A 20,472-nucleotide genomic window follows, 5' to 3' on the forward strand; every position below is an offset into this window, starting at 1 on the left:
CTTGTTATTATTATATTGTATGAGAAAATTTGCAATATTGCATATATGAGAACTCGAAATTTGAGCATATAGTACTTATTTTACATACACAGTGATTTCTTCATATTCTATTGAATGTCTAGATATTTAGGTGATCTAGTTTGGGAAAACTAGGTGCCCACTTGATATCGGGTTGTTAGAAATTTAAATATATACGTATCTCTTATTTCATGGAGTATATATTTGTAGATCTGTGTTAAAATGACATCACCTTTTAAAGTGATACCATATCATCATTTTTAGCTAATTATTTATACACGTGGACGAATAATCAGCTGTCATGTGGCATTCATAAAAAATGTTTAAGGATAAATTTTCTCGGCCTGCAATATCCAATACGCTAGACTGCAATCTATAAATTGCAGTGTAACATTTATAATATTGCAGGCTACGTGATATCACAGTGTTATTTTAAGAGGTGTTGTCATTTTAACGCACCCCTATATGTGTATGTATAAAGATAAGTTATGGTTATAGCTAACCCCACTGAAAATGTAAACCATCAAGAGTTCATGGTAACATATGACTAAGTTGTTGATGTAATGAATTAAAAAAAATGAAATTCTCGTTATTCTCGTTAGTTGTGGAAGTAATGAATTCATGAATTTTGAATCCGGAGCATCGATTAATTTAACAAACTGATGAATCTAGAAAAAGCTTTACTGTTATACTACGTAAGGGCTAAAAATTGATCCTTGTTTATATTATAAAATAATTTTCAATTTATATTCTATCCTTATATAGATATATATTGTATATTCAGAGAGAGAGAAAGCGAATAATTCAATTAGCTTGCGTACTGTTTATACAAATCAATAGATTATTTTACGCCTCAATTAATATTGTCATATTATAACTAACTGTCATTATCTATTCAATGTGCTTTATCAATTCAATTAGCATGCATACATATGATACAAATCAATAGATTATTCCATGCTTCTAAGTGCATGTATACCTCAAATTAATATTGTCACATTTTACTTGGTGTGTTTATTTATTAAATGTGCTTTTCCAAAACAAATTAATTTGACTTATACTAGTAATTAAGTAGATGGAATAATGTAATTGCCCTTCTAAGTAAGTAGTGCACCACTTGCACTTTCAACTTCCCCTGAAAAAAAAGAGGAAAATTAATTCTAGTAAATACTATAGTGAATGCAATGTATCTATATGATACATCCAATTTCCGTGGCATCATCACTTCACCGCATCAAATCTCAAACACCTAAAGTTAGACACGATATCAAATTTGTTATTTTGAGATATACAAATGTGTGGTTTCAAATATGATATACATCATGACATGTATATCTAAGCGGCTACCCCATATATCCCACGCTTTTGCTATAAAAGAAACCAATATATTGAGTTTGAATTTCTCGAATAAGGTGATAATTCCAAAACAAATTAATTCAATTCATTTTCAAGATCTTCGGTCGGCAATATGATGTGATGTCCATACTTAATTCGAGCTATAAATTGATACTATTGTTTTATTTAGTATGATTATTTATGAAGTTTTAATATAATTGTATAATAACTTTTAATTCCGCCACCTTTAATTTCACAGGTGTGCCGACTGCCGAGATTAGCAACACTGAAGTTTCTCTATGACGACTGAATAAAAACAATTTATTATATTTTTAATGATAAAAATATGAATTGGCATAGATTTTTTTATAAGGATGATTCATTCACATGACACTCTCTAGTCATGAGTCATGACTATAGTCTATATACCACTATTTCAAATTGAATTTATGATTTTGATTATAGAAACTTTGCACTCGTCACTCGTCACAACTGAAATATTGGGGTTAGTGGAAACTAAATTTTCAATAATGAAAATATAGATACGTAGAGAGAGCACAAGTGGCTAGCATGCATATTGAATGGCTATTCCAAGTCCCAAACCCTCACTTTATTTGTTCTCATACGGCTAAAAGTAGAAATCTTGGCTCTTTGGACATTGCTTCCATCACTAAAAGTATTATTAAGAAAATTTTCTTAATAATAAAATACTATTCAATCTCTTTTGGTTTCAACGTGGTTTCGGTTTATGTACTTGATCCCCTTTTCGGAATAAGATTGATTTCCTTGAATTCTATAAATTTTTCGAAGCAATATATGTTGTAGAGAAAATAAACACATACTTATATCGAGTTGATCTTAGAATTTAAGTAAACCAAATTTCTTTATATCATAAACTTGATTTTTGTGTGTGATTATTTGTACAAAAGTTTTCATCACCACATGAAATCTAAGAAAATTTTCATAAGAAAGTCTCAAGTTCATATATAAAAATACACATTTTTTTAAAAAATAATAATGCTAAGATTAAGATATATGAGAAAAACAAATTTAGTTACGCACAATTCTAGGATTTAGGAGAGGAATGATGCATTTGAAATGATACTAATCGATGAACAATATTGTGGAGCAAATATAGTACTACTAGTCTAGAAATGTTATGAAGCGATCTCTTTTAGCTTATGATACAATTTAAGTACTCGTATTATAGCTTTATTATTTGCTACGTTTTATTCCACTAATTATGATAAATTGACCGTCTGAAAAAAAATTCTAGCTACCTCATTGATCATATCCAAACCTTCTGTTATGAAATGGCAATTGGTCTTGCATCACATTCTACATATTGCATACTAAAATAATGTGGTTATATTCCTACTATACATTAATATATTGATTCATACGTATGGAAAATGTATTTTAATCACTAAATTATATATTGCTGCATAATGAATCACACTTTTATACAAGTAGTATTAATTTTATAATTGAATATGAGTATAATGATATAATAGAACGTGGCATCCATTTATGAAAATAAAAAATAAATGTAATTTTGAAATTGTGAATATCTTGCAAAATTAGACATTATTTTGGTCACATATGTATATTTTTGCGTGTATGCGATTTTTTCACGTAACCTCAACCTCAAGCTAGGTTTCGGTGGTGCTAATTTTCTCTTAAATATATGTATTCTATTAGAATTAAATTGTTCCTCATCTAGTTGCAATATGCACATCTATAGGATACTTTATTTTGCTTCCATCTAACCTTTTAGATTCTTTCAACTAATTTATAAAGTTGGATGATTTCCAATTAGGTGAATAGCAAGCACATTACCAACTTAATTACACTATTAGAAAAAGATATGAAAGGCGTATAGTCGTTCCTTTACTTCAATTATTATTATATTGTTTTGAGTAATGTATGTTATTGTGCTAGAAGTTTATATTTTGCTAACATTTCAATTCGTATCACAATTGGTCCTGAAGATATAGAAATTTCATAACATTTTTAATAAACTGTGTATAAATTAACAACCTAAAATGTTAGCAATATAACACGTCCCTATGTATAAAAGTGCAATACCCAATTTGTACCCCGATCATTCTTTATTCCTTAATTTTGAAGTAAAAATATATTTTTGGGTACCAACGGAAAAATTAATACTATATTAATATATGTCTCTTTGAATGTCTTCACCATCAGTTTATCTAAAGATTTTATGTAGAATCATTGACTTGACCTTCTCGTCTCACTAAAAGATCTGCTTTGACCTTCTCGTCTCACTTTCATATCCTAAATACTAGTAGTACTAAATAGCTTTTCCATTAGTTAATATACAAATAAGTTGAAAAAAAGTCCTAAAGGAAACTGTTGATTGTTTACTAGTTCTACAATATTTAGTTCATTAGGTCTTTATATTAATGTGTTTTATTTCGTTAATTTATTTTATATTTTTTCTTATTTCACTACGTCCTTATACCATTAATACATTTTGATTTAAGAGATTTTTACACTTATTTTTAATTTAGTTGGATTATTATTGAATGGACTTAAACTTTAGTTAACTTTTTTTATTGATTAAAATTCATTTAATTTTTATTTTTTCTCATACTTATATTGGAATTATTTCAGTTAGAATGTCTTCTCAAGAATCATTGTGAAAATTTTGATATTGCTTGTTATCAACATATAAATCTATCATTTTTTCCAATGATGCTCGAGTCCATAGTGCAACTGAATTAATTTCAAATTAAATTAAATAAAATAATATAACCAATACATAAAATTTAATTAAATTATAAAGTCCGTTAAATAAAGATTCAATCAAAAACCTAATTAAATAAAATGTATTAATATAAAGACCCAATGAAATAAAAAATTTATATAACATCCTAATGAAACAAAATGAATTAGTATAATAAGGATCTAATGAACCAAAACTTTTTTTCAAAAACCTAAGGAAATAAAATGTTTTAGTATAAGGATCTTCATATGTGTTTTGCCTTGATTATATCATACTCTCACTTCCCATAAAAATCGACACTTTTGAAAGAATGTGTATTTAATGCGCGATGGGTAAAATGGGAGAGATAAAAAACGATTGAAATATTGCTAATGGAGAGTTGAACCCACCTTATTAGAAGAAGAAAAAAGTTAACAAAAATAGAAGTGAACTACTTTTATGAGATGAATAAAAATGGAAAGAGTAGAGGGAGTAATTTTTTCAATATTTCTAAATTGTCCCATAATTACGAATTTTACAAAAATTATTATAATGTGATAGACGAAACATATTATGTTGAGAAAACAACCAACGTTGTTCAACACACCTAGTTAGTCATGTTTTTAAATTTTTAAAAACATATACATCACGTTAATAAATCTAGAAGCGTAGCACATTTGAAATTTTCGCCATGAGATTATTGGGAAAAAAATGTTAGAATTATAATATTATCGACATCTTTAGATGCTGTGGATTTACCAAAAATTGACCAAAATTGAGGTTTTTTTCAATAATTTAAACGATTAATTGTCATATATAGACTATGTATGTATAAATCCTACACGCATGCATGAAACATATTGACTTTAGCCTATAGGCTAATTTGACCTTTCTCATCTCTTTGATTAATCTTAGGTCCTGATATCATCGATGAAGAAAACCAATTAACATTAGTCTATATCAAAATATTCATTCAAATCTTATTAAGTCAAGCTAAAAAAACCACTATACCCAACCAAAAAAATATTAAATTTCATTTTCTCATATATAAAAAAGCAATTTAAAGATTCAAGTCGCACATGTGTTTTGTATTAATTGGGAGGCACTCCAATGCCCAATCTGGGTCAAATTCCTCTGATTATGTCTTGTACAAAGCAAGATATAAGACAAGATTTTAATACACGAAACACAATCTCACATATACACGTGTATTAGATAAGTAAATGAATACGATATTCTATAGTTGAAAATGGTAATAGTTCTACATTTAATGTATTATCTTTTGAAAACCTATTTATATATATCTTGAATGATTACCAGTTTTTGGTCAAAGTGTGGGATGCTTATTGCCAACTTAACGTGAGCTTGTTTACGTTGAATCATTGCATACGTCATAAAACAACATTAAATGCTATAGTAATGAAGCCATTTTAACAAATATAAACTCAAGCTCAATAGAGTTGTTTGTAATTGACCATACCTACTTTTAATTTTGACTGAGAGTGAGTAAATAATATACTAATTCTAGGGAGGTCAATCCAACCCGAAACTCGTGGGTCCTGAATAGCTCGTAAAATTAGTAGGTTAGGATTGTAATTTTGTAACCCGAATATAAATCAAGCTAAATAGGTTAGCCCGAACAAGTTAACGGGTTAAACGGATTGGCCCGAATCCAAATGAGTTAGCCCGATTGACACTCCTATTGATTCTATTCATAAAGATAGATTATGTTACTTTATTAACATATTTACAGATATCACATATCGATGGGATACAAAATCCTTCATATTAAAAAGACATAGGGACATAGGGTTATAATTAACCTTTTCAATATCAAGAAATCAGAATGGATATAGTTAATTAAGTAAACTGACCCTTATCCACCAACATAAACAATTCGTTAACAGCTAATGATGAATGATTTTTATAGAGTAGAGTGAAGCAACTACAACGAGTATCGGAAGGTTATTGGTCCTAAATAAATAATTCTATTAAAAAATATCTAAAAATGCATTTATAAACAGTACTGAGTACTTCAAGTTAGATTTAATTGTGTTACTAGCTTCAACCTTAAACATTGAATGTAGCGAAACTTACTTCCAATAAAAAATTATCACTAGAAAATATTAATATTCTCTCCCGGTCCAATAAAAATAGACATTATTTTTAATTTTATTAATCCAATAAAAATAATTTATTTATGTTTTTATTAACTCTTTTTCTTTAATGAAATGAGTCTTATACTCCGCTAATAATAATACTAATATAACTTATAATTTTATAAATAAAACTAATTGATGTTGAATTACTTTCGAGAATGATCAAACATATCATGGAATCGAAATCAACTGATACAGAAACTCAATTTTCAAAATTTTGTTCTTTTAACTGTAAAACAAAACACCATTCAAATTAACCTATATATAGCCAACAAACGTCATATTACTAATCAAAATAATAAAAAAGATAAACTCAATCTCTTAAGGTGGTATTCGTCTCGTTAGACAAGATAATATTGAGATATAGTAGCATGTGATAAGTCACAATGAGTTTTATCTATGATTAAATTAGTCATGGGGTGAAGGTCATATTATTAATCATGAGATACAATCTAATCCTATAATTATAAAGACAAATCGAGCTTTTTAGATTAGTTATGACCATTATTTATAAGTAATTATGACAATCGAACGATATCAGTAACGAAAAAGATTATATCCAATGTGAAATCATAACCCTGAAGGAAACAACTGCAAATAAATGAAATCTTTTAAATAAAAAAAGGAGAGAAGAACCAAAAATATGATGAGTTTTCAATTTTAAAGCAAAAGGCCTCACACCAGCATCAGCAATGGCTAAGAAAAACTATGTCCAGGCAGTGATGGTTGGGTCAGGTTTGATCCCGCTCTCTAAACAAGACCACTAATGGCAATGGTCAAACTTGAGTTCCCCACACGTGTCCTTTTCCACATCTCAACCTACACGTGTCAACCTCTCAACACCCATAAAAAAAACTTCTCCCTCAAAAATTGTTGGGTGGAATTCAAGCTGTAACAGAAATAGCCGTCACTTCAATCCTACCTATATATACAATACACCCTATATTTATTTTCTCAAGATCAAATACCAAACGCATTCTATCAATCATGGAGCCAATTAGTAGCGTATCCCTCTTTCTCCTCCTTGCAATTGCAACCACAATCATCCTCAAACTCCGCCATGCACGCCTCCCCCTCCCGCCGGGCACCTTGGGCTGGCCCTACATCGGCGAAACCCTCCAACTCTACTCCCAAAATCCCAACATTTTCTTCTCCACAAAAGTCAAGAGGTACGGATCCATTTTCAAAACGCAGGTGCTGGGCTGCAACTGCGTCATGATGGCCAGCCCGGAGGCAGCCAAGGCCGTCCTCGTTACCAACGCCCATCTCTTCAAGCCCACATTTCCGGCCAGCAAAGAGAGGATGATCGGAAAAGGAGCCATCTTCTTCCACCAAGGCGCCTACCACGCCACCCTCCGGAAGCTCGTGCTCCGAGCCTTCTCCCCCGACTCCATCAAACTAATCGTCTCCCACATCGAATCCATCGCAATCTCCTCTCTTCAGTCGTGGGAGTCCCGCCCCCTCATCACCACCTTCCATGAAATGAAGACAGTATGTTTTTTTTTTTTTTTTGAGTTGGCCAAGCGGTAGAGAGGTTAAGGTAATTAAAAAAAAAATAAAGCTAACCGTGGAGTACATTTTTTTTTAGTATGCATTCGATGTGGCGCTGCTTTCTATATTTGGAAAGGATGAGGTTTCGTGCGGCGAAGAGCTGAAGAGGTGCTACTACACGCTGGAGCGCGGCTACAACTCGCTGCCGATCAACGTGCCGGGGACGCTCTTCCACGCCGCCATGAGAGCTAGGAAGAAGCTCGCCGCGATCCTCGCCGAAGTCATCTCTCTCAGAAGAGGCAGAGAGAGCGAAGACTCCAACCTCCTAGCGTCGTTCATGAGCGACGCCGAGGGCCTCAGCGACGAGCAGATAGCGGACAATGTGATTGGAGTCATCTTCGCCGCCCGCGACACCACCGCCAGCGTCCTCACTTGGATCCTCAAATTCTTAGCCCAGAATCCCACCGTTCTTCACGCTGTTACCGTGAGTTATTTTTTTATTTTTATTTTTATTTTTTTTAAATTTGAACTTAAATTTATACTATTTTTTACTGAATTATGCAGGAAGAGCAAGAGGCGATAATGAGGTCGGGAGAAGGCAAGGGATTGAGTTGGGACGACACGAGGAGAATGGCGGTGACGACGAGAGTGATTCAAGAGACCATGAGAGTTGCATCCATCTTATCTTTCACATTCAGGGAAGCCATTCAAGATGTGGAGTTTCAGGGTATGAACTATGAAGTGAAGCGCCCAATTAATTAACACAATTTTTTTAATAAGATTTTAATATTTGTTTGTAAAAATTAAATTATGCAGGATATAGAATTCCCAAAGGGTGGAAAGTGTTACCGCTTTTCAGAAACATTCACCACAGCCCAGAAAATTTCACCGACCCTGATAAATTTGACCCTTCAAGATTTGAGGTATATGACTACTATATTTTTTCTTCTTTTTTTTTTACATTTGAATTTGATAATTAAAATGGATATTTTGGTGATTGGACAGGTTGCACCGAAGCCAAATACATTCTTCCCATTTGGCAGTGGGGTCCATTCCTGCCCAGGGAATGAGTTGGCCAAGCTGGAGATCTTGGTGCTTGTGCACCACCTCACTACAAAATACAGGTAGGGTGAAATTAAAGTTAATACTATGATTGATTTTGGTATATTTACATAAGATTGTTTTATGGATCATAATTGAAATCTATGAAATTTTAATTATTTTTTTTAACGAATTTGCAGATGGTGTATGATGGGCCCACAAGACGGCATTCAGTACGGACCATTTGCACTGCCACAAAATGGTCTGCCAATAAAGATCTCTCTCAAAGAATAGAAACTTTGTCTCACAAAACAAAAGTGAGGGAATCTCACATTGCATGCCAAGATTGTTTCACCATAAACTAATACTAGTATATATATATTTATATCTAAGGATGTGATAAGTATGTTTAAGGAATTGGGAAAGAGTACATAAGGAGTTGCCCATCTACATTAACCAGGATCACAAGAGGACTTAATTATGCATAGGATATAATTTTATTTTTATTGTTTCCTACATGTAAAAAAAGTCCGCAAGGCAGATGATGATGATCCCATGTTATATTTCTATGGAAATTTTCTTTTTCTCAAACTAGATCTCTTTTGTATACTTGTTAATTACACCTTAATCCGAACTTCGGAATATTCAATATGTAATAATTAAATTAGGAATATTCTATCATAAACAATGAGGAAATTGATGAGGACATACGCTTTAGATACATGAAAGAACATGGAAAATGGTCCAAGAATGAGTTCATTTTGCAGAAGCACTTATCATTGTGTCTGTTTCATTGATGTCTATTATTTGTCACCATTGTGAAGAGGTGCATCTAGTGCAGGATTCCAAGCTCACATAGCTTTCACTCAACATGTTTAAATTGTTTTCATTTTCGACACGCTGACAATGAATCCCAAGTACTCTCTCCGTCCCACAAGAACATACACTTTTCAATTTTTATAATTCTTTCTTGAGTCACATTCTCCACTAACAATACTTTTTTTTACTTTTTCTTTCTACCTCTCACTTACTTTTCTAATTGTACTTTAAAACTCGTGTTCAGCCTAAAATGCATATTGTTGTGCAATGGAGGGAGTATAAACAAATTACTAAGTTATTCAACTAAAAACAATAAATAAATACTCTATCGGTCTATGAAAATTAGTCTCATTTGCTATTTTGGGATGTTTACGAAAAATAGTCTCACTTTCTTTTTCTCTTTCTATCTCATACTTCATTCGTTCCATATTAGTGGAGTCATTTCTTTTCGACACGGAGATTAAGAAAAAATTGTGCAATGTATTAAATAAAAAGATAAGTAATAAAGTAAAAAAGAGAAAAGAGTAAAGATAATAAAGTAAGAGAGAAGAAAAAGTAAAAGAGGGAAAATGTGTTACTTTTTTACTGAAAAATGAAATGACTCGACTATTGTGAAACATATAGAGTATTTTATACTCCCTTCGTCCTATAATAGATGTCACATTTTCTTTTTTACTACTTTTATAGACTAGTTTTATGATAAATTTTGAGTATATGGAGTAATTTTAAACGAAATGGATTTGCACTATATTTTAATTTAGGAGGCGTCAACTAAGTCTTGGATTAGTTTTGATGGGTAGAAAAGGGACATTGAACATTATATCGTTCGTTTAGTCATAGTCGACGCCAGAAACTAAATCAGTTTGAAAACTCAGCACCACCAACCGTAATTATCTAAACTATGTAAACCTCCCTCTTTAAAAAATATAAATTTTTGAAACGATAAGTTTTAAGCACAATTGATAAAGTAGGGTTCACTTCCTAAAATAAAATATTTAAAATTTTCCAATTTCAAGGAACAGACTAAAATAAAAATAGTTTTTATATTTTAAAAATAGAGGTAGTATTAATCAATTCAATACACGGTTAAATTATTTGGAAGAGTACTTAATTTAGTTCACACTCTAGATTATTGACTGGTAGAATCATATATGATTTTTCTTTAAATGTTTGGATCAAAAATAGATATCATAAAATTGTTGTTTTAAATGTTTGGATCAAAAATAGATATCATAAAATTGTTGTTTAAAATATGCATTTATTCATTATTGAGAACTTGACTATATGTCTTCATTTTTTAAAAGAATAATTTACATTAGTGAGGCTAATGACTGAAAGTGAGGGTGATCGAGGGTGATAGAGAGTGAGAGAGACCGTGGTAGCATTGGACTCCCCTATGTGCTAGGGTTTTAGTCCATTTTGTAAGAGAAGTAAAGAGATGAGAAAATTGTGGATATTATTTCTCATTGGAAAGATCTACAAACAATTCCAAACCATATGCGGTTTGACTATATTAATACAATTTCAAAAAGATTCGATAAAGAAAATCAGAAATGATAAACAGTAGGGATATTGGCATTTAATATTACGAAATTTTCAAAAAGTTGGGTTTTTCCCACTAACTTTAAAATTGGCAAATCATATCACGAACTTTACCCCGGGTTTGTTTTTTCCCATGAATGAAAAAATTCATGTTATTTTAATAGATTGAAGAACAATTTTGGAGGGTGTGCTTCAAGAAAAACTATCTTTAAAGATTGAAAAACTTGAAGCTTTTAAAATTGTTGTCGAGAAATTACGAAAAAAAATCCTTATCATAATATTATTTGTGGGAATTTTTTTATTCGTGGGAAAAAACAAACACGGGGTAAAGTTCGTGATATTATTTGCCAATTTTAAAGTTCGTGGGAAAAAACCCAACTTTTTGAAAGTTTCGTGATATCAGATGCCAATATCCCCTAAACAGTAATACAAGACTCGATAAAATAAAGATATGCTTAACTGAATTGAAAGATTTACCCATCTTAACGGTCTTTATCTTCCCAAAATGTCTCGATAATTTGTGATGGTGCGACGAGGCCAAACAAGTGGTGAGGTTTCGGAATGGACTAAGAATCAATACAAAGTGCGTGTGACAGAAGCAACAATGTTAAAATTCATGAATTTTTCAATCGATGTCTAAAGTTAGAGGAAGAACGAGAATTTCAAATTGTACGTGGGATAGAGGTAATAATGTTTAAAGTTTATATTAATGTATTTTGAAACACCATTAATAATCCTTTAAATTACTTATAAGTATATTAAAAAAATACACTCCCATGTTTAAAAAATTAGCGTCATTCCATGCATCACATAAATATCTAATTCAGTCATATAGAAGTAATCAGTTACTACTTAGTTTTATATAATTATAGTAAGGTCGTCTTCATTATTTGTTGATGATGTGATGATCAGGATTGTCCCATCGTGATTTCGATTTGGTCAACTTTTTAAAAAATTAGTGTTTCGTTATTAGAGCAGTTCGAATCCTCCACATATATAATTAAGCACCGAATTTGGATTAATTTATTTTATGTATCTTACAACTGCAGGAAAGTTAGAGGTTAAACTTATAAAAATTATACCAGAGCAGTGTTGATTAGCTACGTCAACCTTCATGCTTCTATTATTTTTAAAGTAATAAAAAAATACAAATTGATATCGACAACAATAAAAAGACAAGTGCAAATCTCAGTCATATTATTGGGGTTTGTTTCTATTTATCCATTTACCCTACTGTGTTTCCCTGTTAATTTTTGAAAATTTATTTTATTAATTAAACAACGTTAGATGTGTATCATGTGTATGACCCAACTTTTTTGTTCGAATTTGTGTTCTCGATAGAATTTGACCGTACACTTTGTCCAATTAAAAATTTTAAAAGTATGTGATTCACATATTCTTTGAATTAGAAATATTGTACTTTACGAATTGATTACAAACTATATAATCGAAATAAAAAATATGCTTAAAGTAGACGAATAGTTGATTTGTAAAAATAAATTCAAGAATAATCGGATTAAGAATTAAAATTATGATTTGTAAATGAGATGAAGGCGAGAGTATTTATAGATGTATAAATGAATAAAAAGGGAGAAACAAGAATTCCATAATTTCAGAGAACTGCATATTACATGGAGATTAAATAAGATGCAGCTTTTACTAAGAGAAAACGATCTCAAGAGAAAATTTTGGACTCCAACCGTTTGTTTGTGTAAATATAGACATACATAATCCACATTACTCCCAGCATTGAACGAATTGTTTCTCACCATAATAATCATCAGTCTGCTTTCAAACTGTCTTCTTGCACCACAAAACTGATGTTAAATCAAATCAGCGACGTTCATAGGCATTTCATCGATCTGTGTACTGTAATATTGCTCAATATCTCTAAGGATCTTGATGTCATCGCTTTTAACGAAGTTTATGGCAACACCCTGCATTCATTTACCATGGTAACACCTTTTATTCCCTGCCGCACAACAAAAAAAATTTGGAAGAGAAGACATGTTACATAAGCTTGCAGCATACCTTTCGCCCAAAACGACCGGATCGTCCAATCCTATGGATGTAGAGCTCTCGATTGTTTGGAAGATCATAATTTATCACCAGGGAAACCTACGGAAACTCAATGCAAAGACACCAAATAAGTTATTGTTCAATATTTTTATATTTAACTTGGAACGATAGAGAAAGGGTAATACACTACAGCCCCTCAGAACTATCAAACTGAATGGGAAATAAACTATACAACAACAAGAAATAGCAGTACCTGTTGAACATCCAATCCCCTAGCCCAAACATCTGTTGTGATAAGTACACGAGTCTGGCCAGATCGGAATTCACCCATAATCGCATCGCGCTCCTTTTGAGGCATATCTCCATGCATGGATGAGACCGTAAAGTTATTCTCACGCATTTTCGCTGTCAGCCAATCAACCTGCCATTCAGAGAGAAAAAAACGAAAAATGTAATTAAGAGCCATCTAGATAAATCTTAAAGTAATATTTAGCATAAACTCCAGAGACTAATAAAATTATTTCTAAGGAAACAAATAAGCTTATGCAAGGAATCTGAAGGGTCAGGGATTCATATTGCAGTTTTTCTTTGAAATTTTTTTTGTGAATTCTCAATATGTTATTATGGTTTAGATTTACTCAATAAAATTCACAGGAACATACACCAAATGAAGGGAGAGACAGTACACATAACTACCTTCCTTATTAAGAATGGTAATATAAGTTTTAACAGAGAAATAATGTGAAACCAAGTGGAGGGAAAAAATACCTTGCGCTTTGTGTTGCAAAATATAACTGCCTGGGTTATGGTAAGTGTATCATATAAATCACATAGCGTATCAAATTTCCATTCTTCTCTTTCAACTGCAACGAAGAATTGCTTGATACCCTAAACATAAAAATCCATAAACAAAAATGAGAACATGGCTTCCTTCCAATATTTCATGATTTCATCTAGAAAGCTATAGCATTTCTAGTACTTTCTAGCTGCATAAGACCAGAAATACAAAGCACCATTGAGCACGACATGGACAAAAGTGAACACTTCTGTTTTGTATTTGGACATTACCGTGCCCAAACACAACATATATAGGCATGAAACTAGCTTCTTTCTTTTCTAATGTTGTTACATGATTTACATCAACATCTTAAATAAAATATTGTTTAGTGGTTCATAACATGAGCTGGACTGAGAAACTAGAGACTCATATCCTTCCCTCGATCGTGTTGAAATATTTTTACTAGTATAAAAGCAGTAATAGAATAGAAGATAGCTCACCTCCAGAGTCAATTCATCACGCTTTACTAGGATGCGGACTGGATCAGTCATAAATTTACTTGTAATCTCCAATATTTCATTTGGGAGGGTGGCAGAGATTAAGACAACCTATATTGGCACACACCAAGTTAATAATTTGAAGGGATGTAAAAGCTCTAAGGTTTTGGTATATTCAGTAATTATAGCACTAAAAGAAAATGCATCCTCCAAATCTACCAGTGAGGTTCAGCTAAAAGTTAACTTGTCTTTTTACGTAGTACAATAAAAGATAGCATTCCCAACACCTCAGCATTTCAATGGTTAAACACCTAGCCACATGTTTGAACTAGACAGATAATGAATATGATCACTTCTAGTGCAATGCCATTTCTGCATAAAGATGAGACAAAATACCACAACGATAGAGGGCTAGGTACCTGCAGGTCAGGAGGAAGATATCTGTAGACATCATAAATCTGATCCTTAAATCCTCTGCTCAACATTTCATCAGACTCGTCCTGATAAAGTTGAGAAAATAAAATAAGAATCAAGATAACCTAGTTATACAATAGGCCAATCTCTAAAAGTAAATGAAACTCACCAGAATCAATATTTTAATTGCTCTAGTTCGCAAAGTTCTTCTTTTGATCATGTCACAAACTCTGCCAGGAGTACCTGACACCACCTGAACCCCATGCTCTAGTTTTCTTATATCCTCACCCACACTTTTGCCTCCAACACAAGCATGAGCTTGCACATTTATATAGTCCCCAATTGCCAGTATCACTTTCTCTGTTTGAGAAGCCAACTCTCTAGTGGGAGATAAAATCAATGCTTGCACCCTAATTTTTAAGGATATACAAAATAGGATAAGCACAATCGGGAAAAATGTGAATTAACCATAGAAACAACAAAAATACACCAATACTGAAACCTCAAGTGGCATAAAAACAATTGTAATCAACTGAGCACAAAATTAAACCAATTCTTCCATGAAACCATAAACTATTATAGCAAAAAAGTAGAAAGGGGATAATATGCATACTCCGATGATTTGGTATCGACAATCTGGCAAACAGTTAGAGCAATCATTGAAGTCTTTCCAGTACCGGATTGCGCCTGAGCAATGACGTCACGGTGGGAGATAATCGGAAGGACCGCGCGCTGTTGGATAGCGGAGGGCTTCTCGAAGCCGTAATTGTAGATTCCGCGGAGGAGCTCCTCCTTTATTCCCATCTCGTCGAAGCTCATGATTGGCTCCACACCTTTGGAGGTCTCGAACACGAGCTTCGCATCGTCTTCCTCCATCGCACGCCGCCCCCCGCCGCCGCCGCCTCTTTGAGCCACCGCAGCCGACATATTGCTTCAATCAGTGTTGTCGGAAAGAGAAAACGTCTTCGAATTGGTTGAGCCGAAGAGAATGTGATTTTGCCCTAGTTTTTCAATTTGCGACTTGCCCCCAATTTCTAATTCTACTCAGCCTAAAAACGTTATATATTTTACTTAAAGTCGTGTTTCCGTGGACTCTACAGTGTACACGGACTACTGGAATAGGAATACTGTTTATGGAATACTGGAATAGGAATGATTAATTCATTCAAAATAAAATTTTGATACGTTAATTTATCATCTTCTTTTTAATAATAGTAGTAGTTAATTTTATGTTTTAGTGATCAAACTATATTACATCTTTCCAATAGCTAATTTGATATTTTACCAGCTTAATCTATCATTCCTGATAAAAAAGAAACGATGTTGATAAAAATATTTAAAAGCCAACACGCCCGAAGTCCCATGAAAATATATTTATGTCTCTATTTTGATTATTGATTGGTTTATGGGCCGTTCCTATGTTAATTCTGCTTCATAACTTCCCAATGAGAAATAAGTTTAATAATAGGAGCCGGCTAAATGGGCCAAAAAGATAGTAATATGGATAATAAAACATTTTAAATTACTACTATCATTCTTTGTGACAAGTGCCTTGCTATTATTATTGGGCTATAGCTCAGTTGTTATTCACTAAACTTGAGCTCGATTTGATCGATAATAGACTGAAGTTTGAATCAATTTGACCTCAATTTAGGATATGTTTAATTTCATATACTCCCTCCATCCTATTGGTATAAGATTATATACATTTTTGGGATTGCCTGTTATAATTGGGTTATTTCTATTCTTTTGACAAAATTCAATACACTTAGTCTACTGTTATTTTCTTCTCTCTCAAATTTTATTATCTCTTACTTAATCTCTATCCTATGTTTTATTTATTATATTTCCTCTGTCTTTGAAAAGTATGAATTATTTTCTTATTAGTTCGTTCCTAAAAAATATGAACTTTCTAATTTTGGAATAGTTAAACAATACATTACTCATACACATCATTTTATTTACAACTTATATCATTACATTGCACTACTAATGATGTGGAGCTTACTCTCCACTAATATTATTTACACTACATTTTATTTTTTTCTCTTTTATTTTGCCAACTATACATTAAATTCAGTGTTACACCAAATATTCAAACTTATTTACGACGAAGAGAATATTATTTTACTTTATTATCACCCAAATTTATAGACATTTGTCACCTCTCTCCAACAACTTTTGCGCTTCACCTTTAGGGGCTTTAATGTGGATTTTTTTTTTTTATATTTTACCCACAAATATGTGTTTGAGCATAAATGATATAGTTTAATTTTTTATGTTTACCCACAAATTCGTGCTTTCTATTATCCACATTAATTCATTTAATTATGATCTATATATAAAATTTGTATAAAATACAAAAAAATGTAAATTAGAGATGGGGGATACGATGAATAATCCAAATGAAATTATAATGAGTAATGATAAACAACCAAATTTTGTACAACCAAAATAAGGTTGTATTAATAATTTGATGTATTAATTATATATTAAAATTATAAATATAGTATATGGACAAGTTAAAAAGACTTATTAGCATTTACCCTTATTTTTTATATTTATATTTGAATTTTCTTTCTATTGTTTTTATAATTTGAATTAAAGTATGCACTAACTATATTTATGGTTCCAAAAAAATAAAAATTTAATACAAAAATCATAAATATATGACCACAACATTACGCACTTTCCATGTACTATATATGTATCCAAATATTTAATTAAATATATAAATAAACCTATTATTTGTCAAATAAACTAGTTTTTGATTGTACAAAATTTGGTCACATAAATTTGTTGAATTATAATTGTGGACATCAAGTGACGATGGAAAAAAGATAGCGTGAGCCATAGATTATGTGTAGGTAGTGTCTATTATGAAAGTCCATGGCGTGTTGATAGATGTCACTTGTCAACATTTATTGGACGGTATGATGTGTTTATGGCCATTTATTTTGAATTGGAAAACGGCCTGTTTCTACTTTTATTAGAGTTTGATGTGCTATAGCCATTAATTTTGAATCAGAAAACAAATTATTGCTATTTGTGTTTATGGCTACATATTTCTTCACTTTTCTTTTCCCATTAACGATTGTTTCTAGGAGCAACAGATGCATAAAAGTTGGAGTAGTTAATAGTATTAGTGTATTTATATACTGCTACCTCCGTTCCTGAAAATTTATCCTACTTTTTCATTTCCGTCTGTCTCCCAAAATTATTCTTATTTCACTTTTACCATTTTTGATAGTGTACTTCATATTCCACTAACGCATTCCTAGTTAAATTTTATTATAAAACTAATATATAAAAGTAGGACCCACAATCCACTAACTTTTTTAAATCACTTTCCATTACATTTTTTAAAACCAGTGTCGGGTCAAAGTGGGACAAATTTTGGGGGATGGAGGTAGTAATAAATAATATGTCAAATTGTCTTTAAAGTCATGAACTTTCAACATAGTTTGGTTTTTTCCGTAAATTTTAAATGTTGCATGAAAAATCATGAACTTTACCAAACTGTGTAAATTTCTCATCCGACCTGACCCGATAGATTTCCGACACAAACTTATCCTACGTGACCTCCAGAAGCGTGACTTGGCAAATGACAAATTTAGGGTTCAATTCGTACTATGAAATTCAATTTGTATGTTTATGTCGATTTGTACGTTTTCATTTGTTCTACTTGTATGTCTGTGATAGTCCAATGTCAGAGGTTGGAAAGATAGAAGAGAAATAAATACTCAGAAATTAGTGGAGTTTTGACAAGTCACGCCATCGACGCACCACGTAGGATAAGTAATTGTGTCGGAAATCTATCAGGTCGGGTCGAATGAGAAATTTACATAGTTTAGTAAAGTTCATGACTTTTCATACAACATTTAAAATTCACGAAAAAAATAAATTATGTTGAAAGTTCATAACTTTATATGCAATTTGCCCTAATAATAGTGCTCCATTTCTAAATTAATAAGTAGATTGCATTTCTTGATTTTCAGTTTGAGATTTATCTATGCAGCTCTGTTGAAGTGTTTTAGAATTTTCAAGGGCCCAACCATAAAAATTAATTTATGTGTCATACTTGACAAACTTAAATACTATATAATTCTAATTTTATAGTAGTAACTTTTAGAAAACATGGGATCATTAATGTAAAGCATGTTAATTAAAAGTCAAGTTTTTTTCCTAAATAGTAGTTCGCTTTAAAGAAAGAACGGCCTATTATCATAAACCCAAATACAATACTATATGCAAATGGGTGATTAGAGAAATGTTTATTTTAGGTCGAGCTAGCTGCAAAATAGTGCAAAAATATTACTCCGTATTATAATGATTAGACCTTTGTATAGTCTTCAATTAAATAAGTTCCCATGTGAAGTTGTTATTGTTAGTAAAAGTAAAATATTAACTGATCGTGAAATATACAATTGAAGTACAAACTAAAATTATAGTAATCTGAAGTAGCAACTCAAGTAGTACCATATCATGCCGATAGTGTTACATTACATTATTGTTGTTTCGTGTTTATTCATACCAAAAGATCATGTGGGGTAACTGAAAATCTCCATGAGAATTTAAATATGATAAAAATCAATATCTTTCTCTAAAAAGATTGTCAATACAATTTTTTAATATCAAGGAATTGAATCAGTCTAAATTTTAAACCAAGCTAATTAACTACTACCACTATTATCGAAATTGTGTAACGTGCATGGTTAGGAAAAGAGTGAAATAAAGATTCGAAAGTGATACTAACTCTGCCTCTCATTTTATAATTTTAAGACCAAATAATTATAAAACTCTCGAATTCACTTTTATCCTCAATATTACAATTTCTTTAAATTTTTTAGATTCGAATTTGAGCTTCTTGCGCTTTTTGCATTTATGTTTCTTTTACCCAAACTTTTGTCGTTATATCTCTCTCTGTATTTATTGCATTCATAAAATATTAGTAACACATTTCTTTCATTATTCTAAGAATATGCAGTTGAAGTTACGAGGTTACCCTCACCTGGCTTTCGTATATACTTCAAATTAATAAAATATTTCATTCATTTCGTAAGTACTAGTACTATAATTTATTTTGTAACCATTATATCCTCAATTGGATTTAATTCGTAAACATGATCTACGATAAAAATAAAAATAAAAGAGTAATAATGTAAAGAGATTTGAATATTTAATAAAATTATTAATTTATTTTCTAATCAAAATTTACAAAATTTTCTTAATGCAAGTTACTGTCGTTGCATTATTCTTCATGTAAGGTTAAATCAAACCCTTTGAAAGCGACAATGATAAACTAGTTTGTGGAAGTTAGGTCATTCAGATTAAGTTTTGTTTGAAAGATAATATATTAATCTTTTATTAAAGGTAAAATGGTCCTAACTCCTAAGACAATAGGGGTAGCGAACAAGTCTTCACAAACTAAACATTTTTCTAAATGGTATTTATATCTTTTAGGTAGAAATATTGAATTAATATGCCAAATTTCTCAACTGAAACTGACAATTAAGGTGATTTTCGAAATATTATACTATTAATTTGCTGAATTTCTCAACTGAAATATACAATAATTAAGGTGATTTTTTTACAAGTTCACACTAAATCAATATCCTACATTTAGCTAGC

At 31.4% G+C, this 20,472-nt stretch overlaps 2 protein-coding genes across 2 annotated transcripts; one reads left to right on the forward strand and one right to left on the reverse strand.

Annotated features, from left to right (window-relative positions):
• Positions 1 to 7,187: 7,187 nt before the first annotated feature.
• LOC125211295 (abscisic acid 8'-hydroxylase CYP707A2-like) lies at positions 7,188 to 9,363 on the forward strand. The gene is made up of 6 exons (XM_048111026.1): positions 7,188 to 7,731; positions 7,829 to 8,215; positions 8,296 to 8,458; positions 8,548 to 8,654; positions 8,737 to 8,855; positions 8,973 to 9,363. The coding sequence occupies exons 1-6, from the start codon at positions 7,228 to 7,230 to the stop codon at positions 9,064 to 9,066; spliced, it is 1,374 nt and encodes a 457-aa protein (XP_047966983.1). The 5' UTR covers positions 7,188 to 7,227; the 3' UTR covers positions 9,067 to 9,363.
• A 3,332-nt stretch (positions 9,364 to 12,695) lies between these two features.
• On the reverse strand, positions 12,696 to 15,867 carry LOC125215413 (eukaryotic initiation factor 4A-3-like). Its single transcript, XM_048116821.2, has 8 exons — positions 15,455 to 15,867; positions 15,011 to 15,251; positions 14,847 to 14,927; positions 14,431 to 14,538; positions 13,921 to 14,040; positions 13,406 to 13,573; positions 13,165 to 13,251; positions 12,696 to 13,070 (listed from the first exon to the last, which is right to left on the reverse strand). Exons 1-8 carry the CDS (start codon positions 15,766 to 15,768, stop codon positions 12,957 to 12,959), a joined length of 1,233 nt encoding a protein of 410 aa, XP_047972778.1. The 5' UTR covers positions 15,769 to 15,867; the 3' UTR covers positions 12,696 to 12,956.
• Positions 15,868 to 20,472: the final 4,605 nt, after the last annotated feature.

Source organism: Salvia hispanica, chromosome 3 (genome assembly GCF_029641045.1).
Source record: "Salvia hispanica isolate PSC_SH4W2 chromosome 3, Shi_PSC_v1, whole genome shotgun sequence".
NCBI classification, from domain to species: domain Eukaryota; kingdom Viridiplantae; phylum Streptophyta; class Magnoliopsida; order Lamiales; family Lamiaceae; genus Salvia; species Salvia hispanica.